We start from the raw sequence: 23,578 nt of genomic DNA on the forward strand, positions 1-23,578 counted from the left end.
AATTTTAATTTCTTCTTTCTGAAATTCTAATTCTTTTTCCAAGTTCTTTATCTGAGGATTGAGAGAATTACCCAGACTAGAAACCAAATCCCATAACAATTCCAGTGTAACCTCTGGGGGTCGGATAGGGGCAAAGGAAAGTACTTGTGCAATGTTAGTTGGTTCATCTGAGTGTTTTACCTCCCCTGTGCCTTGTGGACCCTTAAGCACAGTTGTCCTGGTCGCTGGTTCTTTTACAAGGAGAAATTCCCCTTGTGCTGTTCCCTGCAGCGAGCCCTCCACTTCACTGGCCTCTCGAGAAGAAAACTCTGCCTCTTCGGACATGCTCTCCTCCCTCGGAGAGCTAGCTCCCAGCAGCAACAGCTGTAGGGGAGGCGTCCTGACTACGTGGGTGTAGTCTACAGACCTCCGACTCAATCGCAGCAAATTGATAAGGATCTGATTGTGGATATCCAAAAGTTTGGAAGGAAAGAGGAGGTTCTGCTGTTGGGAGATTTCAACCTGCCGGATGAGGACTGGAATGTTCCGTCTGCGAAATCGGAAAGAAGTAGGGAGATTGTGGATGCCTTTCAAGAGGCTCTGCTCAGACAAATGGTGATGGAACCCACAAGGGAAAAAGCGATATTGGATCTGGTCCTCACAAATGGAGAGAGTATCTCTAATGTTCGAGTGGGTGCTCACCTGGGTAGTAGCGATCATCAAACGGTTTGGTTTGATATAACGGCTAAAGTGGAGAGCGGCCGCACGATACTTAAAGTCCTAGATTTCAAACGTACGGACTTTAATGCAATGGGAAAGTACCTGAAGGAAGAGCTGTTAGGATGGGAGGACATAAGAGAAGTGGAAAGACAGTGGTCTAAGCTGAAAGGAGCGATAAAAATGGCTACGGACCTTTATGTGAAGAAAATCAATAAAAACAAGAGAAAAAGGAAGCCGATATGGTTCTCCAACCTAGTGGCTGAGAAAATAAAGGCGAAAGAGTTGGCGTTCATGAAATATAAAAAAACCCAAGAAGAGGAGAGCAGAAAGGACTACAGGGTGAAACTGAAAGAAGCCAAGAGAGAGATACGTTTGGCGAAGGCACAGGCGTAAGAACAAATGGCTAAAAATGTAAAAAAGGGAGATAAAATTTTTTTCACATATATTAGTGAAAGGAGGAAGATAAAAAATGGAATTGCTAGGCTAAAAGATGCTGGGAACAAATATGTGGAGAGTGATGAGGAGAAAGCAAATGTGCTAAACAAATACTTCTGTTCTGTGTTCACAGAAGAAAATCCTGGAGAAGGACCGAGATTGTCTGGCAAAGTTACACGAGAAAATGGAGTAGATTCTGCGCCTTTCACGGAGGAGGGTGTTTATGAGCAACTTGAAAAACTGAAGGTGGACAAAGCGATGGGACCAGACGGGATCCATCCCAGGATACTAAGGGAACTCAGAGAGGTTCTGGCGAGTCCTATTAAAGATTTGTTCAACAAATCTCTGGAGACGGGAGTGATTCCTGGGGATTGGAGGAGAGCAGATGTGGTCCCTATTCATAAAAGTGGTCACAGGGATGAAGCAGGAAACTACAGGCCGGTGAGCCTCACTTCAGTTGTTGGAAAAATAATGGAAGTGTTGCTGAAAGAAAGGATAGTGTATTTCCTTGAATCTAATGGGTTACAGGATCCGAGGCAACATGGCTTTACAAAAGGTAAATCGTGCCAAACGAACCTGATTGAATTTTTTGATTGGGTGACCAGAGAGCTGGATCGAGGACATATGCTAGATGTAATTTACTTGGATTTCAGCAAAGCCTTTGATACAGTTCCTCATAGGAGGCTGTTGAACAAACTTGAAGGGCTGAAGTTAGGACCCAAAGTGGTGAACTGGGTCAGAAACTGGCTGTCGGACAGACGCCAGAGGGTGGTGGTTAATGGAAGTCGCTCGAAGGAAGGAAAGGTGACTAGTGGAGTCCCTCAGGGTTCGGTGCTGGGGCCAATCCTGTTCAATATGTATGTAAGTGACATTGCTGAAGGGTTAGAAGGAAAAGTGTGCCTTTTTGCAGATGATACCAAGATTTGTAACAGAGTGGACACCAAAGAGGAAGTGGAAAATATGAAAAAGGATCTGCAAAAGTTAGAGGAATGGTCTAATGCCTGGCAACTAAAATTCAATGCAAAGAAATGCAGAGTAATGCATTTGGGGATTAATAATAGGAAGGAACCGTATATGCTGGGAGGAGAGAAGCTGATATGCACAGACGGGAAGAGGGACCTTGGGGTGATAGTGTCCGAAGATCTAAAGGTGAAAAAACAGTGTGACAAGGCAGTGGCTGCTGCCAGAAGGATTCTGGGCTGTATAAAGAGAGGCGTAGTCAGTAGAAGGAAGAAGGTGTTGATGCCCCTGTACAGGTCATTGGTGAGGCCCCATTTGGAGTATTGTGTTCAGTTTTGGAGACCGTATCTGGCGAAAGACGTAAGAAGACTTGAGGCGGTCCAGAGGAGGGCGATGAAAATGATAGGAGGCTTGCGCCAGAAGACGTATGAGGAGAGACTGGAAGCCCTGAATATGTATACCCTAGAGGAAAGGAGAGACAGGGGAGATATGATTCAGACGTTCAAATACTTTTAAGGGTATTAACGTAGAACAAAATCTTTTCCAGAGAAAGGAAAATGGTAAAACCAGAGGACATAATTTGAGGTTGAGGGGTGGTAGATTCAGGGGCAATGTTAGGAAATTCTACTTTACGGAGAGGGTGGTGGATGCCTGGAATGCGCTCCCGAGAGAGGTGGTAGAGAGTAAAACTGTGACTGAGTTCAAAGAAGCGTGAGATGAACACAGTAGATTTAGAATCAGAAAATAATATTAAAGATTGAACTAGGCCAGTTACTGGGCAGACTTGTACGGTCTGTGTCTGTGCATGGCCGTTTGGAGGAGGATGGGCAGGGGAGGGCTTCAATGGCTGGGAGGGTGTAGATGGGCTGGAGTAAGTCTTAACAGAGATTTCGGCAGTTGGAACCCAAGCACAGTACCGGGTAAAGCTTTGGATTCTCGCCCAGAAATAGATAAGAAGGAAAAAAAAAAAAAAAAATTTAAATTGAATCAGGTTGGGCAGACTGGATGGACCATTTGGGTCTTTATCTGCCGTCATCTACTATGGGGCTCAGCGTGACGTCCAGCCCGGGGGTATCCGCCGAGACACTCCTCTCAGCCGGCGCTCCCAACGGGCGATTCCCCAAGCGACTTGACTCTCTTTGAAGACGCCGGAAAATGTCGTCGACAGTGAGAACTGCGGGGCTCGAGCACTGGGAGGCTCCACCAACGCTCCTACCCCTTCTCTTCGGCATTATTCTGGTAGGTAAGAAAGACACTCTCCAGCGTCTTGTCAGCAACAGATAGCGGCAGCCATCTTTGTACATTTTTCTTTAGATAAATAAGTTAAATAGTTTAGTAGACTTTTAGAATTTTAAGCTGAGTCAGTACGGTGAAACATGTCGGTAGAAGTCCCCAGCCGACAGAGCTAAGCCTAAAAAGATGTGACTCAGCTTAAAATTCTAAAAGTCTACTAAATAACTTATTTATCTAAAGAACATAAGAACATAAGCAATGCCTCTGCTGGGTCAGACCAGAGGTCCATCGTGCCCAGCAGTCCGCACACGCGGCGGCCCAACAGGTCCAGGACCTGTGCAGAATCATCTATCTATACCCTTCTATCCCCTTTTCCAGCAGGAAATTGTCCAATCCTTTCTTAAACCCCTGTACTGTACTCTGCCCTATTACGCCCTCTGGAAGCGCATTCCAGGTGTCCACCACTCGTTGGGTAAAGAAGAACTTCCTAGCATTCGTTTTAAATCTGTCCCTTTTCAACTTTTCCAAGTGTCCTCTTGTTCTTTTATTTTTCGAAAGTTTGAAGAATCTGTCCTTCTCTACTCTCTCTATGCCCTTCATGATCTTATAAGTCTCTATCATATCCCCTCTAAGTCTCCTCTTCTCCAGGGAAAAGAGACCCAGTTTCTCCAATCTCTCAGCGTATGAGAGGTTTTCCATCCCTTTTATCAAGCGTGTCGCTCTCCTCTGAACCCTCTCGAGTAACGCCATATCCTTCCTAAGGTACGGAGACCAATATTGGACGCAGTATTCCAGATGCGGGCGCACCATCGCCCGATACAATGGCAGGATAACTTCTTTTGTCCTTGTCGTAATACCCTTCTTGATTATGCCTAGCATTCTATTTGCTTTCTTAGCGGCTGTTGCGCACTGTGCCGTCGGCTTCATTGTCATGTCCACCATTACCCCCAAGTCCCTTTCTTGGTTACTCTCATTCAATAATATCCCTCCCATCGTATAGTTGTACCTCGGGTTTCTGTTTCCAACATGCAATACTTTACATTTCTCAACGTTGAACTTCATCTGCCATCTCGCCGCCCATTCCCCCAATTTGTTCAAGTCCCTTTGCAATTCTTCACATTCCTCTTTAGTCCCAGCTCCACTAAATAGTTTTGTATCGTCCGCAAATTTTATTATCTCACACTTCGTGCCTGTTTCTAGATCATTTATGAATATATTAAATAGCAGCGGCCCGAGCACTGAGCCCTGCGGAACACCACTCGTGACCCTCATCCAGTCCGAGTAGTGGCCTTTCACCCCTACCCTCTGCTTCCTACCCGCCAACCAGTTTCTGATCCATCTATGTATGTCTCCGTCCACTCCATGGTTCTTCAGTTTCCGGAGTAGACGTTCGTGAGGCACCTTGTCAAAGGCTTTTTGGAAATCAAGGTATATGATGTCTATGGGGTCTCCTCTGTCCATCCGTTTGTTAATTCCTTCGAAGAAGTGCAATAAGTTCGTTAGGCACGATCTCCCCCTGCAGAAACTATGTTGGGTTGTTTTCAAAAGTTCGTTTCTTTCCAGATGTTCATCGATGTGTTCTTTAATCAGTGCTTCCGCCAGTTTCCCCGGAACCGAGGTCAAACTCACTGGTCTGTAGTTTCCCGGGTCACCTCTTGATCCCTTTTTAAAGATGGGCGTGACATTGGCTATCTTCCAATCCTCCGGGATCATGCCTGTTTTCAAGGATAGGTTGCAAATTTGCTGCAGTAGTTTCGCTATCTCCTCCTTTAATTCCTTCAGAACCCTGGGATGGATTCCGTCCGGACCCGGGGATTTGTCAGTTTTAAGTTTTTCTATCTGCCTGTGTACATCATCAAGGCTCACTTCCATGGATGTTAATTTTTCTGCTTGATTTCCATTAAAGAAAAATGTACAAAAACTAAAAAATGATGAAAGATATTATTAAGGATTGATGACGATTTTAATTACTGCGCTAACTTCTGAAGATCCTTAAAATAACCGGAATGAAAGTTATGAGATGGTAATCATGCATGAATTTTATATGTAGTCCTAAGAGCTTGAATGTAATAAAATAATTCAGTGCCTAAATCCTTAACTTGATAAAACAAACAGAAGGAAGCATTCTTCACAAAGAGCAGAATTACAATATCCTGTGGAAACCAAAGAGAATGACCCCAAAATATCCGCAGAGAAGAAAATCCAGAAGAAACCAAAAGAAACTCTGTGGAATGACGATGTTCCTTAAATGGACTTATTTGAATATGTCAACGTTCCAAATGTACACTAAAATCATCCACATAAAAGTAAAGTATTTTACATGAAAACCTTAAAATACCTAGTCCGCTAGGGACGCAGGACCCAACACGGTTCGCGTTTCGACAAAAAAGTCTTCTTCAGGGGTCCCTGAGAGTCCTATAATGATGAATACATGGAGAAGCTATCATGTGGTGAACCGTCGTGAGTGAGACACTGCTTACATTCAAAGTGAATAGGTGTTCATGTGGAATACTTTACTTTTATGTGGATGATTTTAGTGTACCTTTGGAACTTTGACATATTCAAATAAAGTCCATTTAAGGAACATTGTCATTCTACAAAGTTTCTTTTAATATCCTACGGAACCCATGGCCATACAGTGCTCTGGAGTCAAAATTAATGGGGTTCATAACTGAGGTTAAGAACAATAGATTGATCTCCCTTTCTGTAGTCAGTCCAACCCTAAAGCACGGCACATGTCTTCTTTCATATCCTTTCTGTAAGCATCACTTGCTTTCCACTCTCAGATACTGGAGATCAAGCAAGATACACCTTTCATCTAGCCCAGTTTGGAAATTCTTATATTCTTAAACAAATTAGACTTCTAACAGTCTTCAACCTTCAGAAGCAGCCAGGGCCTGAGCTGCTCCAGTCCATGGTAGGGGGGGAGAGTGTGGCATAGTGGTTAAAGCTACAGCCTCAGCACCCTGGAGTTGTGGGTTCAAACCCTCACTGCTCCTTGTGACCCTGGGCAAGTCACTTAATCCCCCCATTGCCCCAGGTACATTAGATAGATTGTGAGCCCACCAGGACAGACAAGGAAAAATGTCTGAGTACCTGAATAAACTCATGTAAACCATTATGAGCTCTCCTGAGAGAATGGTACAGAAAATCGAATAAATAAAATTATCTTTACGGAGAAGCAGCCAAGAAATGGGGAGGGGTGAAAGTTCATTAACAGATATTAAAAGAAGAAGAATGTTCATTCAGTAAATATAATTAATGTCAAGAGCTGGGCCACATGCAAACAGGATCTTGGATTCAAGGCTCAGTTGAAAAACAATACAGAGGAAATGCTGGCATTTGGTCATGAGAGGAGGATATTTACCCCCCAAAAGTAAATGCTAGAATGTTCTCAGGCTGTTTCTGGCAGTCAGTGAGATTTGTAGGAGATCTACAGCAAGTGAATAGAAAGACAGAGAAGTTCCAATAAGGACAAGTCCAAAACCTTGTCTTCGTTGAACTGAAAGAAAGCCTAACGTGGCCATGTTGGAAACTTCTTTGTCAGGGTTATCACTACCATCAAATCAAAATGTAGAAATACAAATCGAAAAGAAAGAGTAAAAGAAACAAAGAAGAAATCAAAGTACCAAATCATAAATAATTCTTAGGCAATGCATTACAAAGTTTATTAATATATGGGAGCTTATACTAAGATGAGTTATGCATCAATGTGAGCTTCCCACAAAATACGTAAACGCATCTGTCATTAAATGACCTGCCAGCACATGCTTATAATGTGTTCTATATATTTTTAATAATATTTTCAGGAGAGGTGGATGTGGAATGGGTGTGGAAATGTCATCCAACTAGTGCGCTCTGATTTGAAATGTGGACATAACCAGGGAGCACGCAGCACTTGCTAGATAGGATGCAGTAAGTTCACCCACATTATTATTTTTATAAATACTGTATCCTAATGGAAAAAAAAATCTTTATTGGCATGTGGAAAAGTCCCCCATTAAAACACATTAAGACGGTCTCCATAATGAATTATCAGCACATTAAAAATTAAAAATGTCGATATGAATCATTGAGACAACACAACCATGACTGATACAAATATAACTAGGAAAGGTTTAGAGTCAAACCTCCCATATACCACTCTCTATATATGTGATAATTCATGCAGTACTTTCCGGCCCTCAGAGGTACCACCAAACGTTCAATTTCTTTCACAACGTATGGCTTTATGTACCAAATCGTCACCGGGTCATTTTTTTTTTAGAGTAGTTTATATATATAATTTATATTAATGCTTTAGATATAAGAATTGTACTTAGCTTGGGTAGTAGGTCTGGAGGGATGGAGGGAATATTTGGTCCCTTAATTAATCTTAAAAACTCTAAACCCTCAAGTTCTTTATTTGAATAAAGCTCAGAATATAAAGCTTTATAAAAGTTGAAAAATTGTTTAAAAATAGATCCAATTTGAGAATGAGTATCACCCTTCTCATCTATAATAGCCACAATTTTGTTTTGCTGTGAGGTAATTAGTTAATAATCTTCCCGCTTTATTTGAGTTTCCATAATACAGAGCATGTTGAGAAAACAAATCTTTCCTAACCAGTTGAGAGGAAATCTCATTGTATTCATATTTAGCTTTTAAGAGGGAAGAAGAGGGTATTAAATATTTAGGTATTTGGATTCAGAAAACGCTGGACGAGACTATGAAAGTAAATGAAAAATCCTTATTGCTAAAGGTCTCAGAATTGTGTGAGCAATGGAACCCACTACATCTGTCTTGGGGGGGGGAGAGTCCAAACAGTTAAGATGATGATTTTGCCTGTGGTTTGCTACCAAATGGGTATGTTGCCAGTTTATTTTCAGGGATCCTTTTAGAAGAAGCTAAATAGCATTCTTACCAAATTGATTTGGCTAGGTAAAACTGCTAAAATTGCTTTAGTATCTTTACAAAAACCAATTACAAAGGGTGGGGTAAATTTCCCAAACTTTTATAGATATCATCAGGCCTATATACTGCGTCAGGGTATGTATTGGGTCCTTCCTGAGCTCATGGAACATCTTCCTGATTGGCTGCACGGAATACAACTTGTCAAGGAAAATACGAGAGGAAATGCAATTCTGGATTTAATTGTAAATGGACTATAAGAACCGGCGCTAGGTGTAGAAGTAGAAGGGACGCTGGGAAGCAGTGATCACAATATGATCCGCTTCAACCTGGACACAGGGGCAAAACATCGATCTAGAATGATGGCCAAGGCACTGATTTTCTGAAAAGGGAATTATGAAGGGATGAGACTTATGCTGGGGAAGAAGATTAAGAAGAGGATAAGCACTGTAGAAACACTAGAGCAAGCATGGTCGGTCTTTAAGGACACATTCACTGAGGCACAAAATCTATATATACCGTGTATCTACAAGGGATCCAAGAGGAAAAAGAATAAGGAACTAGCATGGCTCACTGTAGCGGTGAGGGAAGCGATCAGAGACAAGAAGACTTTATTTAAGGAATGGAAAAGCTCAAAAACGGAAAAAACTGGAAAAAGCACAAACAACATCAAAGCAGGCATCATAAGGCAGTAAGATGGGCCAAGAGAGACTATGAGGAAAAAAATAGTCAAGGAGGCGAAAAACTTCAGGCCGTTCTTTCGATATATTAAAGAGCAATGACCCTTTAAGGAAGCGGTGGGGCCATTGGATGACCATGGAATAAAGGGAGTGCTAAAGGAGGACAAAGCCATTGCCGACAAACTGAACACATTTTTTGGGTCTGTATTTAACGAGGAGGATACACACAACATACAGGAAGCCAACAGGCTATACGCAGGAAACGAAGACAGAAAACTGACAGAGTTGACAGTCAGTCTAGAAGAGGTATGCAGGCAGATTGATAGGCTTAAAAACAATAAATCCCCGGGACCGGATGGCATCCATCCGAGGGTAATCAAGGAACTGGAAGGGGTTATAGCTGAACTCCTTCAACTAATAGCCAATCTATCGATTAAATCAGGAAATCAGGAAGGATTCCGGATGACTGGAAAGTGGCGAATGTTACATTGATCTTCAAAAAAGTTTCAAGGAGAGATCCGGGAAACTACAGACCGGTGAGTCTGACCTCGCAACCGGGAAATATGGTAGAGGCGCTGATAAAGGACCACATCATTGATCACCTTGATGGACACGGCTTCAGCAAAGGAAGATCTTGCTTTGATGAACTTGCTGCACTTCTTCGAGAGAGCAAACAGGCAGATAGACAATGGTGACCCAGTCGACATTGTATATCTGGATTTTCAGAAGGCATTCGACAAGGTCTCACATAAACAACTACTTAGAAAAATTGCGAGCCATGGAATCGAGGGTGAAATACGTGGATTAAAAACTGGTTGGCGGATAGGAAACAGAGAGTGGGGGTAAATGGACAATACTCGGACTGGAAAAGCATCACGAGTGGAGTGCCACTGGGTTTGGTGCTTGGACCCGTGCCCTTCAAATATTTATAAACGACCTGGAAATTAGTACGACGAGCGAGGCAATTAAATTTGCAGACAATACGAAGTTATTCAGAGTAGTGAAGACGCAGAACGATTGTGAAGACCTGCAATGTGACATAAACATGCTCAAGAAATGGGCCGTGACATGGCAAATGTGGTTTAACGTGGATAAGAGTAAGGTGATGCATGTCAGTAACAAAAATCTTATACACGAATACAGGATGACCAATGCAGTACTTGGAGAGATTCCCCAGGAAAAAGACTTGGGAATACTGATTGACAAGTCGATGAAGCCGTCCATTCAATGTGCGGTGGTGGCAAAAAGGGCAAACAAAATGCTAGGAATGATTAGGAATGAGATCACGAACAGATCAGAGAAGGTTATCATGCTGCTGTACTGGGCCATCATACGCCCTCACCTGGAATACAGTGTCTAGCACTGGTCGCCGTACTTGAAGAAGGACACAGTATTACTCAAAAGGGTCCAGAAAAGAGCAACTAAAATGGTTAAGGGGCTGGAGGAGTTGCTGTACAGTGAGAGATTAGAGATATTGGGCCTGAGACAGAGAGGAGACATGATTGAAATGTTAACGATAATGAAGGGAATAGACTTAGTAGATAACGACAGGTTGGTCACCCTCTACCATTTTGCCCAGCACTGACATCAGCCTCACTGGTTTATAATTTCCCAGAACACCTCTGGAACACTTTTTAAAAATCAGTATTAGGTTGGCCACCCTCTAGTTTTCTGGTATTATGCTGGATTTTAATGAAGAATTACAAATTACCAACAATAGCTCTGCAATTTCATTTTTTACTTTTATCTGCAATCTGGGATGTATACCATCCAGTCCAGTTGATTTGCTACAGTTCAGTTTGTCAAACACGCCCATTACATCATCTAGAGTTACAGAGATTTGTATGAAAATCTCTGATTCATCAGAACTGAACACCATATCTTGCACCAGTAATGCATAGGCCAAAAGAACCAAAGTTAAAAGGGAATAGATTCTTTACAAACGTAAGGAAGTTCTTCACCCAGAGAGAGGTGGAAAACTGGAACGCTTTTCCGGAGGCAGTTATAGGGGAAAACACCCTCCAGGGATTCAAGACAAAGTTGGACAAGTTCCAGCTGAAACAGAACTTACGCAGGTAAGACTAGACTCATGGCACTGGTCATTGATCTCAGGGCCACCGCGGGAGTGGACTGCTGGGCACAATGGACCACTGGTCTGACCCAGCAGCGGCAATTCTTAGGGAGGTTCTGGGAACTTTCAAATACATCCAAAATTGAGGTTCAAACCTAGCAAAATATTAGATGTGCCTTGTACACGTCTTTCCTTTGATTTACAAATACAAGTAAATCAGGACATTACCTGTTTTCTTTTCTCACAGAAAGTCTTAAGCAGATTTAGAAGATTGGCACTTGTACAAGATTTGGTGCATGGTCAAAGTCAAATGACCTAAAAAATGATGCCAGAAGCTGAGCTGTCACCGGAGATCCTGGGCGGAGCGAGGAGGATATTCACAGTATATACATGAGCTGAGCGCAGGGCTCTCTACCTACATTCCTTTGTCTGTTGAAGCTCAAGACTCAATATACAAACAACCCAGCCATGAAGATCACAGTAGTTTTTCTGCTGGTGGCTCTGAGCTGCTGCTACCAGAGTAAGTAACCTTGAAATTATTACAGAACTTTGAGCAGAAGCCTACATATTTACTGTAAATACCCAGAAGACTTTATGGCAGACATCTCCCTCCCATGTTAGAGGGGTGCATGGGGAGACACAGGTGTTGTTTATATACTAAATGTGATTAATTGTAAGAACATTATACCCACTGACAATTTTCCACTGGGAAAGAGGTGGCTTGCAAAGAAATTGTCACAGAGAATCATTACACAGTTATGTTGGGCACATCAGTCCCACAGGCATCTTGAACTTAATTAATGAATTTGCCTTAGAATACCAAACAATACTAGCAACAACATTAAATTCAAGCTCTTCTTTGACAGGCACTACAGCTCAAGAAACTATTAATCATGTAAGTTTAAACTTTTGTTCTTGGTATTTGTTCATCTCAACTCCTGCAGAAGTAAAAAGTATTAAATTGATGTTACTATATCAGAAAATTTTGCACTTTTGCATCCACTGTGTCTACCTCTGTCTGTATTTGCATGTCTGTGTTCATTTATGTGTCTGTATCTGTGAACAAATCAAATTTTAAATAAACTTCAACTTGATCAAATGGCTCACCTTTATCCGCATATTCATTCACACCTTCAAAGAAATGCAGCAGATTGACTAAATCCATGTTGGCTTTCTTTCATTAATCCATGCATAAAATATTTTGTTATTTTGTTCTTTATAATAATCTCTACCATTTTTCCCAGCACTGACATCAGCCTCACAGGTCTATACTTTACCAGAACACCTTTGGAACACTTTTTAAAAATCAGCATTAAGTTGGCCACCCTCTATTTTCTGGTACTATGCTGCATTTTAATGAAAAATTACAAATTACCAACAATAGATCTGTAATTTCATTTTTCATTTTTATCAGCACTCTGGGACGTATACCATCCAGTCCAGTTGATTTGCTACTGTTCAGTTTGTCCAACAGGCCCATTATATCACCTAGAGTTACAGAGATTTGTTTGAAAATCTCAGATTCATCCGAACTGAACACCATATCTTGCACCAGTAATGCTTAAGACAAAAGAACAAAATCCAAAATGTTACACAAAGGAGATGAAGCAGCAAAACAATAAAAACATTGTAGATATAGCATTGAAGATATAACATTGTTGATATAGCAGTCCCCAAATGACTTTAAAACAATAATCTTAAAAACCATCCAAAAAGGATATACAGTATATAGTCAAAGGTGACACACAAGATAAAAGCCAAACACAGGCCAACTTCTAGAAAAATGCCTTCCTCAGGGGTTTTATTGGGTCCTTGGCTTTCTTAATATAAAAAACATTAACAGTCACCAATAATCTTCTTCTTTGGCAGCCACTGTGTCTACCTCTATTGATAGATGCCAATATAGTGACTCACTGCTCTCATTCTTATTCATTTAAAAAATTTTCCTAGGCGGCCTTACAAGAGTAACATACACAAAATGGAACAAACAAGGCATTTAGAAATATCTTAAATTACAGATGAGTAGTTACATCTTAAAACGCCATAGTTTCGTAGACCCTCACAGTACAGTTCATCATAAAACCAGCATTAGGCAATACATCTTTTATTGAAATGCTTCTCTAAATAGTGTAGTTTTAAGCATTTTGTGAACTTCTGAATATCAGATAGAGCCGTTAGCGGTCCAGTTAATTAGTTCCGCAGCGTTACTCCAATGATGGAAATAGCAGAAGTTCTTTTATTCTCATAATGCATTTACAATCAGGGTACTGACATTATGGTAAACCTAATCTTTTGGTGCTACTGTATCCAGAAATCTTGTTCTTTTAGCCACGGTATCTACATCTGTGTGTGTGTGCCGTGTCTGTATCTGTGAACATATATATGCCTACCTCTTTGTGTGTGTTCATATGTTTGTCTGTCTCTATTGACTGATCTCAACTTTGCTGCTTTGTGAGTTTCCTGTGAGAAATTCTTCTCTAAAATCAATGATCTCATTCTTCTATTTAGACTAACACCACAGGTGCCGGTCAAGTAAGTCCAAACTTGATTTCTTCTGATCTATTGCAAAAGTATAAAGTATTAAACTGATGTTACTTTATCAGAAAATATAGATCTCTGTAGCCACTGTGTCTATCTCTGTGTGAATTTGCATATCTGGGTTTATATCTATGTAGGAGTGGGTGAGCATATGTGTGTCTACCTCTATTGATTGATGCCATTAAAGTGACTTTGCTGCTCTAGGACTTTCACATGAGAAGTTCTTCTCTAAAATCACTGCTCTAAATCTTCTCTTTAGGCTCCTGGTGCTTCTGGTAATGTCAGTGCAAGCTTTTGTTTTTTTGAACTATTGCCGACGTCAAAAGAATCAAATTGATTTTATTGTGTAAGAAAATGTTGCTCTTTGTAGCCACTCTGTCTACCTCTGTGTAAATTTGCGTGTCTGGGTTCATAGCTGTGTCTATATCGGTGAGCATATATGTGTCTATTTGTATTGATTGATGCCAGTAAAGTGACTTTGCTGCTCTAGGACTTTCACCGTGAGAAGTTCTTGTCTACAATCACTGCTCTCATTCTATAATTCAACATCTATTTTTCGTACCCTCATTAAAGATTATCAGTACTCGTCGTAGGACAAGATTCTCAATGACCGTTCCCAAGATTTGAAACTCCATGCCTTTACACATAAGAGTGGAAACAAATTTAGAGAAATTTAAAGGGGCATTGAAATGTTTCATTTTTAAAGATGCTTCTGTACATTAATCTTACTTTTTCTTTTTTAACTTCTTTCTTCTTTTTATTCCTGTCAAAATGTATTCAGCAGTATTGAATTTGTTTCCCTTTATTCCCATTTTTTTTTTTTTTTGTTAATGTCTTCTGGCCTAAACTTTATTGTGGTTCCTGCTCTTTCCCTCTTGTTATTTGTCATTTTTCGCTTTGTATTTAGTTTGTATATGGCTTTGTTTTAATTTTGTATTCCCCCTTTTTTTACTATTGTATTTTATCTAGAATTCAAGATAGGCGTTTAATCAAATTTTAAATAAACTTCAACTTGATCAAATGGCTCACCTTTATCCGCATATTCATTCATACCTTCAAAGAAATGCAGCAGATTGACTAAATCCATGTTGGCTTTCTTTCATTAATCCATGCATACAAGATTTTGTCATTTTGTTCTTTATAATAATCTCTACCATTTTGCCCAGCACTGACATCAGCCTCACAGGCCTATAGTTTCCCAGAACACCTTGGAAAACATTTTAAAAATCAGCATTAAGTTGGCCACCCTCTATTTTCTGGTACTATGCTGCATTTTAATGAAAAATTGCAAATTACCAACAATAGATCTGCAATTTCATTTTTCATTTTTATCAGCACTCTGGGATGTATACCAACCGGTCCAGTTGATTTGCTACTGTTCAGTTTGTCCAAGAGGCCCATTTCATCACCTAGAGTTACAGAGATTTGTTTGAAAATCTCAGATTCATCAGAACTGAACACCATATCTTGCACCAGTAATGGTTAAGACAAAAGAACAAAATGTTACACAAAGGAGATGAAGCAGCAAAACAACAAAAACATTGTAGATATAGCATTGAAGATATAACATTGTAGATATAGCAGTCCCCAAATGACTTCAAAACAATAATCTTAAAAACCATCCAAAAAGGATATATATAGTCACAAGTGACACACAAGATAAAAGCCAAACACAGGCCAACTTCTAGAAAAATGCCTTCCTCAGGGGTTTTATTGGGTCCTTGGCTTTCTTAATATAAAAAACATTAACAGTCACCAATAATCTTCCTCTTTGGCAGCCACTCTGTCTACCTCTATTGATGAATGTCAATAAAGTGATTCACTGCTCTCATTCTTATTTATTTAAAAAATTTTCCTAGGCGGCCTTACAAGAGTAACATACACAAAATGGAACAAACAAGGCTTTTAGAAATATCTTAAATTACTAGATGAGTAGTTACATCTTAAAACGCCATAGTTTCGTAGACCCTCACAGTACAGTTCATCATAAAACCAGCATTATGGCAATACATCTTTTATTGAAATGCTTCTCTAAATAGTGTAGTTTTAAGCATTTTGTGAACTTCTGAATATCAGATAGAGCCGTTAGCGGTCCAGTTAATTAGTTCCGCAGCGTTACTCCAATGATGGAAATAGCAGAAGTTCTTTTATTCTCATAATGCATTTACAATCAGGGTACTGACATTGTGATAAGCCTAATCTTTTGGTGTTACTGTATCCAGAAATCTTGTCCTTTTAGCAACGGTATCTACATCTGTGTGTGTGTGCCGTGTCTGTATCTGTGAACATATATGTGCCTACCTCTTTGTGTGTGTTCATATGTTTGTCTGTCTCTATTGACTGATCTCAACTTTGCTGCTTTGTGAGTTTCCTGTGAGAAATTCTTCTCTAAAATCAATGATCTCATTCTTCTATTTAGACTAACACCACAGGTGCCGGTCAAGTAAGTCCAAACTTGATTTCTTCTGATCTATTGCAAAAGTATAAAGTATTAAACTGATGTTACTTTATCAGAAAATATAGATCTCTGTAGCCACTGTGTCTATCTCTGTGTGAATTTGCATATCTGGGTTCATATCTATGTCGGAGTGGGTGAGCATATGTGTGTCTACCTCTATTGTTTGATGCCATTAAAGTGACTTTGCTGCTCTAGGACTTTCACATGAGAAGTTCTTCTCTAAAATCACTGCTCTAAATCTTCTCTTAGGCTCCTGCTGCTTCTGGTAATGTAAGTGCAAGCTTTTGTTTTTCTGAACTATTGCCGACGTCAAAAGAATCAAATTGGTTTTATTGTGTCAGTAAATGTTGCTCTTTGTAGCCAATCTGTCTACCTCTGTGTAAATTTGCGTGTCTGTGTTCATATCTGTGTCTATATCGGTGAGCATATATGTGTCTATTTCTATTGATTGATGCCATTAAAATTACTTTGCTGCTCTAGGACTTTCCCATGAGAAGTTCTTGTCTACAATCACTGCTCTCATTCTACAACTCAACATCTATTTTTCGTACCCTCATTAAAGATTATCAGTACTCGTCGTAGGACAAGATTCTCAATGACCGTTCTCATGATTTGAAACTCCTTGCTTTTACACATAAGAGCGGAAACAAATTTAGAGAAATTTAAAGGGGCATTGAAATGTTTCATTTTTAAAGACGCTTTTGTACATTAATCTTACTTTTTCTTTTTTAACTTCTTTCTTCTTTTTATTCCTGTCAAAATGTATTCAGCAGTATTGAATTTGTTTTCCTTTATTCCCATTGTTTTTTTTTGTTAATGTCTTCTTGCCTAAACTTTATTGTGGTTCCTGCTCTTTCCCTCTTGTTATTTGTCATTTTTCGCTTTGTATTTAGTTTGTATATGGCTTTGTTTTAATTTTGTATTCCCCCTTTTTTTACTATTGTATTTTATCTAGAATTCAAGATAGGCGTTTAATCAAATTTTAAATAAACTTCAACTTGATCAAATGGCTCACCTTTATCCGCATATTCATTCATACCTTCAAAGAAATGCAGCAGATTGACTAAATCCATGTTGGCTTTCTTTCATTAATCCATGCATACAAGATTTTGTCATTTTGTTCTTTATAATAATCTCTACCATTTTGCCCAGCACTGACATCAGCCTCACAGGCCTATAGTTTCCCAGAACACCTTGGAAAACATTTTAAAAATCAGCATTAAGTTGGCCACCCTCTATTTTCTGGTACTATGCTGCATTTTAATGAAAAATTGCAAATTACCAACAATAGATCTGCAATTTCATTTTTCATTTTTATCAGCACTCTGGGATGTATACCAACCGGTCCAGTTGATTTGCTACTGTTCAGTTTGTCCAAGAGGCCCATTTCATCACCTAGAGTTACAGAGATTTGTTTGAAAATCTCAGATTCATCAGAACTGAACACCATATCTTGCACCAGTAATGGTTAAGACAAAAGAACAAAATGTTACACAAAGGAGATGAAGCAGCAAAACAACAAAAACATTGTAGATATAGCATTGAAGATATAACATTGTAGATATAGCAGTCCCCAAATGACTTCAAAACAATAATCTTAAAAACCATCCAAAAAGGATATATATAGTCACAAGTGACACACAAGATAAAAGCCAACACAGGCCAACTTCTAGAAAAATGCCTTCCTCAGGGGTTTTATTGGGTCCTTGGCTTTCTTAATATAAAAAACATTAACAGTCACCAATAATCTTCTTCTTTGGCAGCCACTGTGTCTACCTCTATTGATGAATGTCAATAAAGTGATTCACTGCTCTCATTCTTATTTATTTAAAAAATTTTCCTAGGCGGCCTTACAAGAGTAACATACACAAAATGGAACAAACAAGGCATTTAGAAATATCTTAAATTACAGATGAGTAGTTACATCTTAAAACGCCATAGTTTCGTAGACCCTCACAGTACAGTTCATCATAAAACCAGCATTATGGCAATACATCTTTTATTGAAATGCTTCTCTAAATAGTGTAGTTTTAAGCATTTTGTGAACTTCTGAATATCAGATAGAGCCGTTAGCGGTCCAGTTAATTAGTTCCGCAGCGTTACTCCAATGATGGAAATAGCAGAAGTTCTTTTATTCTCATAATGCATTTACAATCAGGGTACTGACATTATGGTAAACCTAATCTTTTGGTGCTACTGTATCCAGAAATCTTGTTCTTTTAGCCACGGTATCTACATCTGTGTGTGTGTGCCGTGTCTGTATCTGTGAACATATATATGCCTACCTCTTTGTGTGTGTTCATATGTTTGTCTGTCTCTATTGACTGATCTCAACTTTGCTGCTTTGTGAGTTTCCTGTGAGAAATTCTTCTCTAAAATCAATGATCTCATTCTTCTATTTAGACTAACACCACAGGTGCCGGTCAAGTAAGTCCAAACTTGATTTCTTCTGATCTATTGCAAAAGTATAAAGTATTAAACAGATGGAACTTTATCAGAAAATATAGATCTCTGTAGCCACTGTGTCTATCTCTGTGTGAATTTGCATATCTGGGTTCATATCTATGTCGGAGTGGGTGAGCATATGTGTGTCTACCTCTATTGTTTGATGCCATTAAAGTGACTTTGCTGCTCTAGGACTTTCACATGAGAAGTTCTTCTCTAAAATCACTGCTCTAAATCTTCTCTTAGGCTCCTGCTGCTTCTGGTAATGTAAGTGCAAGCTTTTGTTTTTCTGAACTATTGCCGACGTCAAAAGAATCAAATTGGTTTTATTGTGTCAGTAAATGTTGCTCTTTGTAGCCAATCTGTCTACCTCTGTGTAAATTTGCGTGTCTGTGTTCATATCTGTGTCTATATCGGTGAGCATATATGTGTCTATTTCTATTGATTGATGCCATTAAAATTACTTTGCTGCTCTAGGACTTTCCCATGAGAAGTTCTTGTCTACAATCACTGCTCTCATTCTACAACTCAACATCTATTTTTTGTACCCTCATTAAAGATTATCAGTACTCGTCGTAGGACAAGATTCTCAATGACCGTTCTCATGATTTGAAACTCCTTGCTTTTACACATAAGAGCGGAAACAAATTTAGAGAAATTTAAAGGGGCATTGAAATGTTTCATTTTTAAAGACGCTTTTGTACATTAATCTTACTTTTTCTTTTTTAACTTCTTTCTTCTTTTTATTCCTGTCAAAATGTATTCAGCAGTATTGAATTTGTCTTCCTTTATTCCCATTGTTTTTTTTGTTAATGTCTTCTTGCCTAAACTTTATTGTGGTTCCTGCTCTTTCCCTCTTGTTATTTGTCATTTTTCGCTTTGTATTTAGTTTGTATATGGCTTTGTTTTAATTTTGTATTCCCCCTTTTTTTACTATTGTATTTTATCTAGAATTCAAGATAGGCGTTTAATCAAATTTTAAATAAACTTCAACTTGATCAAATGGCTCACCTTTATCCGCATATTCATTCATACCTTCAAAGAAATGCAGCAGATTGACTAAATCCATGTTGGCTTTCTTTCATTAATCCATGCATACAAGATTTTGTCATTTTGTTCTTTATAATAATCTCTACCATTTTGCCCAGCACTGACATCAGCCTCACAGGCCTATAGTTTCCCAGAACACCTTGGAAAACATTTTAAAAATCAGCATTAAGTTGGCCACCCTCTATTTTCTGGTACTATGCTGCATTTTAATGAAAAATTGCAAATTACCAACAATAGATCTGCAATTTCATTTTTCATTTTTATCAGCACTCTGGGATGTATACCAACCGGTCCAGTTGATTTGCTACTGTTCAGTTTGTCCAAGAGGCCCATTTCATCACCTAGAGTTACAGAGATTTGTTTGAAAATCTCAGATTCATCAGAACTGAACACCATATCTTGCACCAGTAATGGTTAAGACAAAAGAACAAAATGTTACACAAAGGAGATGAAGCAGCAAAACAACAAAAACATTGTAGATATAGCATTGAAGATATAACATTGTAGATATAGCAGTCCCCAAATGACTTCAAAACAATAATCTTAAAAACCATCCAAAAAGGATATATATAGTCACAAGTGACACACAAGATAAAAGCCAACACAGGCCAACTTCTAGAAAAATGCCTTCCTCAGGGGTTTTATTGGGTCCTTGGCTTTCTTAATATAAAAAACATTAACAGTCACCAATAATCTTCTTCTTTGGCAGCCACTGTGTCTACCTCTATTGATGAATGTCAATAAAGTGATTCACTGCTCTCATTCTTATTTATTTAAAAAATTTTCCTAGGCGGCCTTACAAGAGTAACATACACAAAATGGAACAAACAAGGCATTTAGAAATATCTTAAATTACAGATGAGTAGTTACATCTTAAAACGCCATAGTTTCGTAGACCCTCACAGTACAGTTCATCATAAAACCAGCATTAGGCAATACATCTTTTATTGAAATGCTTCTCTAAATAGTGTAGTTTTAAGCATTTTGTGAACTTCTGAATATCAGATAGAGCCGTTAGCGGTCCAGTTAATTAGTTCCGCAGCGTTACTCCAATGATGGAAATAGCAGAAGTTCTTTTATTCTCATAATGCATTTACAATCAGGGTACTGACATTATGGTAAACCTAATCTTTTGGTGCTACTGTATCCAGAAATCTTGTTCTTTTAGCCACGGTATCTACATCTGTGTGTGTGTGCCGTGTCTGTATCTGTGAACATATATATGCCTACCTCTTTGTGTGTGTTCATATGTTTGTCTGTCTCTATTGACTGATCTCAACTTTGCTGCTTTGTGAGTTTCCTGTGAGAAATTCTTCTCTAAAATCAATGATCTCATTCTTCTATTTAGACTAACACCACAGGTGCCGGTCAAGTAAGTCCAAACTTGATTTCTTCTGATCTATTGCAAAAGTATAAAGTATTAAACAGATGGAACTTTATCAGAAAATATAGATCTCTGTAGCCACTGTGTCTATCTCTGTGTGAATTTGCATATCTGGGTTCATATCTATGTCGGAGTGGGTGAGCATATGTGTGTCTACCTCTATTGTTTGATGCCATTAAAGTGACTTTGCTGCTCTAGGACTTTCACATGAGAAGTTCTTCTCTAAAATCACTGCTCTAAATCTTCTCTTAGGCTCCTGCTGCTTCTGGTAATGTAAGTGCAAGCTTTTGTTTTTCTGAACTATTGCCGACGTCAAAAGAATCAAATTGGTTTTATTGTGTCAGTAAATGTTGCTCTTTGTAGCCAATCTGTCTACCTCTGTGTAAATTTGCGTGTCTGTGTTCATATCTGTGTCTATATCGGTGAGCATATATGTGTCTATTTCTATTGATTGATGCCATTAAAATTACTTTGCTGCTCTAGGACTTTCCCATGAGAAGTTCTTGTCTACAATCACTGCTCTCATTCTACAACTCAACATCTATTTTTTGTACCCTCATTAAAGATTATCAGTACTCGTCGTAGGACAAGATTCTCAATGACCGTTCTCATGATTTGAAACTCCTTGCTTTTACACATAAGAGCGGAAACAAATTTAGAGAAATTTAAAGGGGCATTGAAATGTTTCATTTTTAAAGACGCTTTTGTACATTAATCTTACTTTTTCTTTTTTAACTTCTTTCTTCTTTTTATTCCTGTCAAAATGTATTCAGCAGTATTGAATTTGTCTTCCTTTATTCCCATTGTTTTTTTTGTTAATGTCTTCTTGCCTAAACTTTATTGTGGTTCCTGCTCTTTCCCTCTTGTTATTTGTCATTTTTCGCTTTGTATTTAGTTTGTATATGGCTTTGTTTTAATTTTGTATTCCCCCTTTTTTTACTATTGTATTTTATCTAGAATTCAAGATAGGCGTTTAATCAAATTTTAAATAAACTTCAACTTGATCAAATGGCTCACCTTTATCCGCATATTCATTCATACCTTCAAAGAAATGCAGCAGATTGACTAAATCCATGTTGGCTTTCTTTCATTAATCCATGCATACAAGATTTTGTCATTTTGTTCTTTATAATAATCTCTACCATTTTGCCCAGCACTGACATCAGCCTCACAGGCCTATAGTTTCCCAGAACACCTTGGAAAACATTTTAAAAATCAGCATTAAGTTGGCCACCCTCTATTTTCTGGTACTATGCTGCATTTTAATGAAAAATTGCAAATTACCAACAATAGATCTGCAATTTCATTTTTCATTTTTATCAGCACTCTGGGATGTATACCAACCGGTCCAGTTGATTTGCTACTGTTCAGTTTGTCCAAGAGGCCCATTTCATCACCTAGAGTTACAGAGATTTGTTTGAAAATCTCAGATTCATCAGAACTGAACACCATATCTTGCACCAGTAATGGTTAAGACAAAAGAACAAAATGTTACACAAAGGAGATGAAGCAGCAAAACAACAAAAACATTGTAGATATAGCATTGAAGATATAACATTGTAGATATAGCAGTCCCCAAATGACTTCAAAACAATAATCTTAAAAACCATCCAAAAAGGATATATATAGTCACAAGTGACACACAAGATAAAAGCCAACACAGGCCAACTTCTAGAAAAATGCCTTCCTCAGGGGTTTTATTGGGTCCTTGGCTTTCTTAATATAAAAAACATTAACAGTCACCAATAATCTTCTTCTTTGGCAGCCACTGTGTCTACCTCTATTGATGAATGTCAATAAAGTGATTCACTGCTCTCATTCTTATTTATTTAAAAAATTTTCCTAGGCGGCCTTACAAGAGTAACATACACAAAATGGAACAAACAAGGCATTTAGAAATATCTTAAATTACAGATGAGTAGTTACATCTTAAAACGCCATAGTTTCGTAGACCCTCACAGTACAGTTCATCATAAAACCAGCATTAGGCAATACATCTTTTATTGAAATGCTTCTCTAAATAGTGTAGTTTTAAGCATTTTGTGAACTTCTGAATATCAGATAGAGCCGTTAGCGGTCCAGTTAATTAGTTCCGCAGCGTTACTCCAATGATGGAAATAGCAGAAGTTCTTTTATTCTCATAATGCATTTACAATCAGGGTACTGACATTATGGTAAACCTAATCTTTTGGTGCTACTGTATCCAGAAATCTTGTTCTTTTAGCCACGGTATCTACATCTGTGTGTGTGTGCCGTGTCTGTATCTGTGAACATATATATGCCTACCTCTTTGTGTGTGTTCATATGTTTGTCTGTCTCTATTGACTGATCTCAACTTTGCTGCTTTGTGAGTTTCCTGTGAGAAATTCTTCTCTAAAATCAATGATCTCATTCTTCTATTTAGACTAACACCACAGGTGCCGGTCAAGTAAGTCCAAACTTGATTTCTTCTGATCTATTGCAAAAGTATAAAGTATTAAACAGATGGAACTTTATCAGAAAATATAGATCTCTGTAGCCACTGTGTCTATCTCTGTGTGAATTTGCATATCTGGGTTCATATCTATGTCGGAGTGGGTGAGCATATGTGTGTCTACCTCTATTGTTTGATGCCATTAAAGTGACTTTGCTGCTCTAGGACTTTCACATGAGAAGTTCTTCTCTAAAATCACTGCTCTAAATCTTCTCTTAGGCTCCTGCTGCTTCTGGTAATGTAAGTGCAAGCTTTTGTTTTT

At 38.7% G+C, this 23,578-nt stretch overlaps 1 protein-coding gene across 30 annotated transcripts in view; it reads left to right on the forward strand.

Annotated features, from left to right (window-relative positions):
- Positions 1-11,241: 11,241 nt before the first annotated feature.
- LOC117351583 (mucin-21-like) overlaps positions 11,242-23,578 on the forward strand; it is a 62,261-nt gene continuing 49,924 nt past the window's right edge. For 3 of the 30 annotated variants that reach the window (XM_033927042.1, XM_033927046.1, XM_033927060.1), the window contains exons 1-12: positions 11,272-11,488; positions 11,835-11,863; positions 13,477-13,500; positions 13,766-13,786; positions 15,926-15,949; positions 16,214-16,234; positions 18,368-18,391; positions 18,656-18,676; positions 20,808-20,831; positions 21,096-21,116; positions 23,248-23,271; positions 23,536-23,556. In XM_033927042.1, coding sequence (XP_033782933.1) covers positions 11,437-11,488; positions 11,835-11,863; positions 13,477-13,500; positions 13,766-13,786; positions 15,926-15,949; positions 16,214-16,234; positions 18,368-18,391; positions 18,656-18,676; positions 20,808-20,831; positions 21,096-21,116; positions 23,248-23,271; positions 23,536-23,556 — 306 coding nt within the window. In that variant the 5' untranslated portion in view covers positions 11,272-11,436. Of the gene's footprint in view, positions 11,489-11,834; positions 11,864-13,476; positions 13,501-13,765; positions 13,787-15,925; positions 15,950-16,213; positions 16,235-18,367; positions 18,392-18,655; positions 18,677-20,807; positions 20,832-21,095; positions 21,117-23,247; positions 23,272-23,535; positions 23,557-23,578 lie in introns of all 30 variants that reach the window. The other 27 variants (XM_033927050.1, XM_033927062.1, XM_033927039.1 and 24 more) reach the window with 25 other exon arrangements.

Source organism: Geotrypetes seraphini, chromosome 18, assembly GCF_902459505.1.
Source record: "Geotrypetes seraphini chromosome 18, aGeoSer1.1, whole genome shotgun sequence".
Taxonomy (NCBI): Eukaryota; Metazoa; Chordata; class Amphibia; order Gymnophiona; family Dermophiidae; genus Geotrypetes; species Geotrypetes seraphini.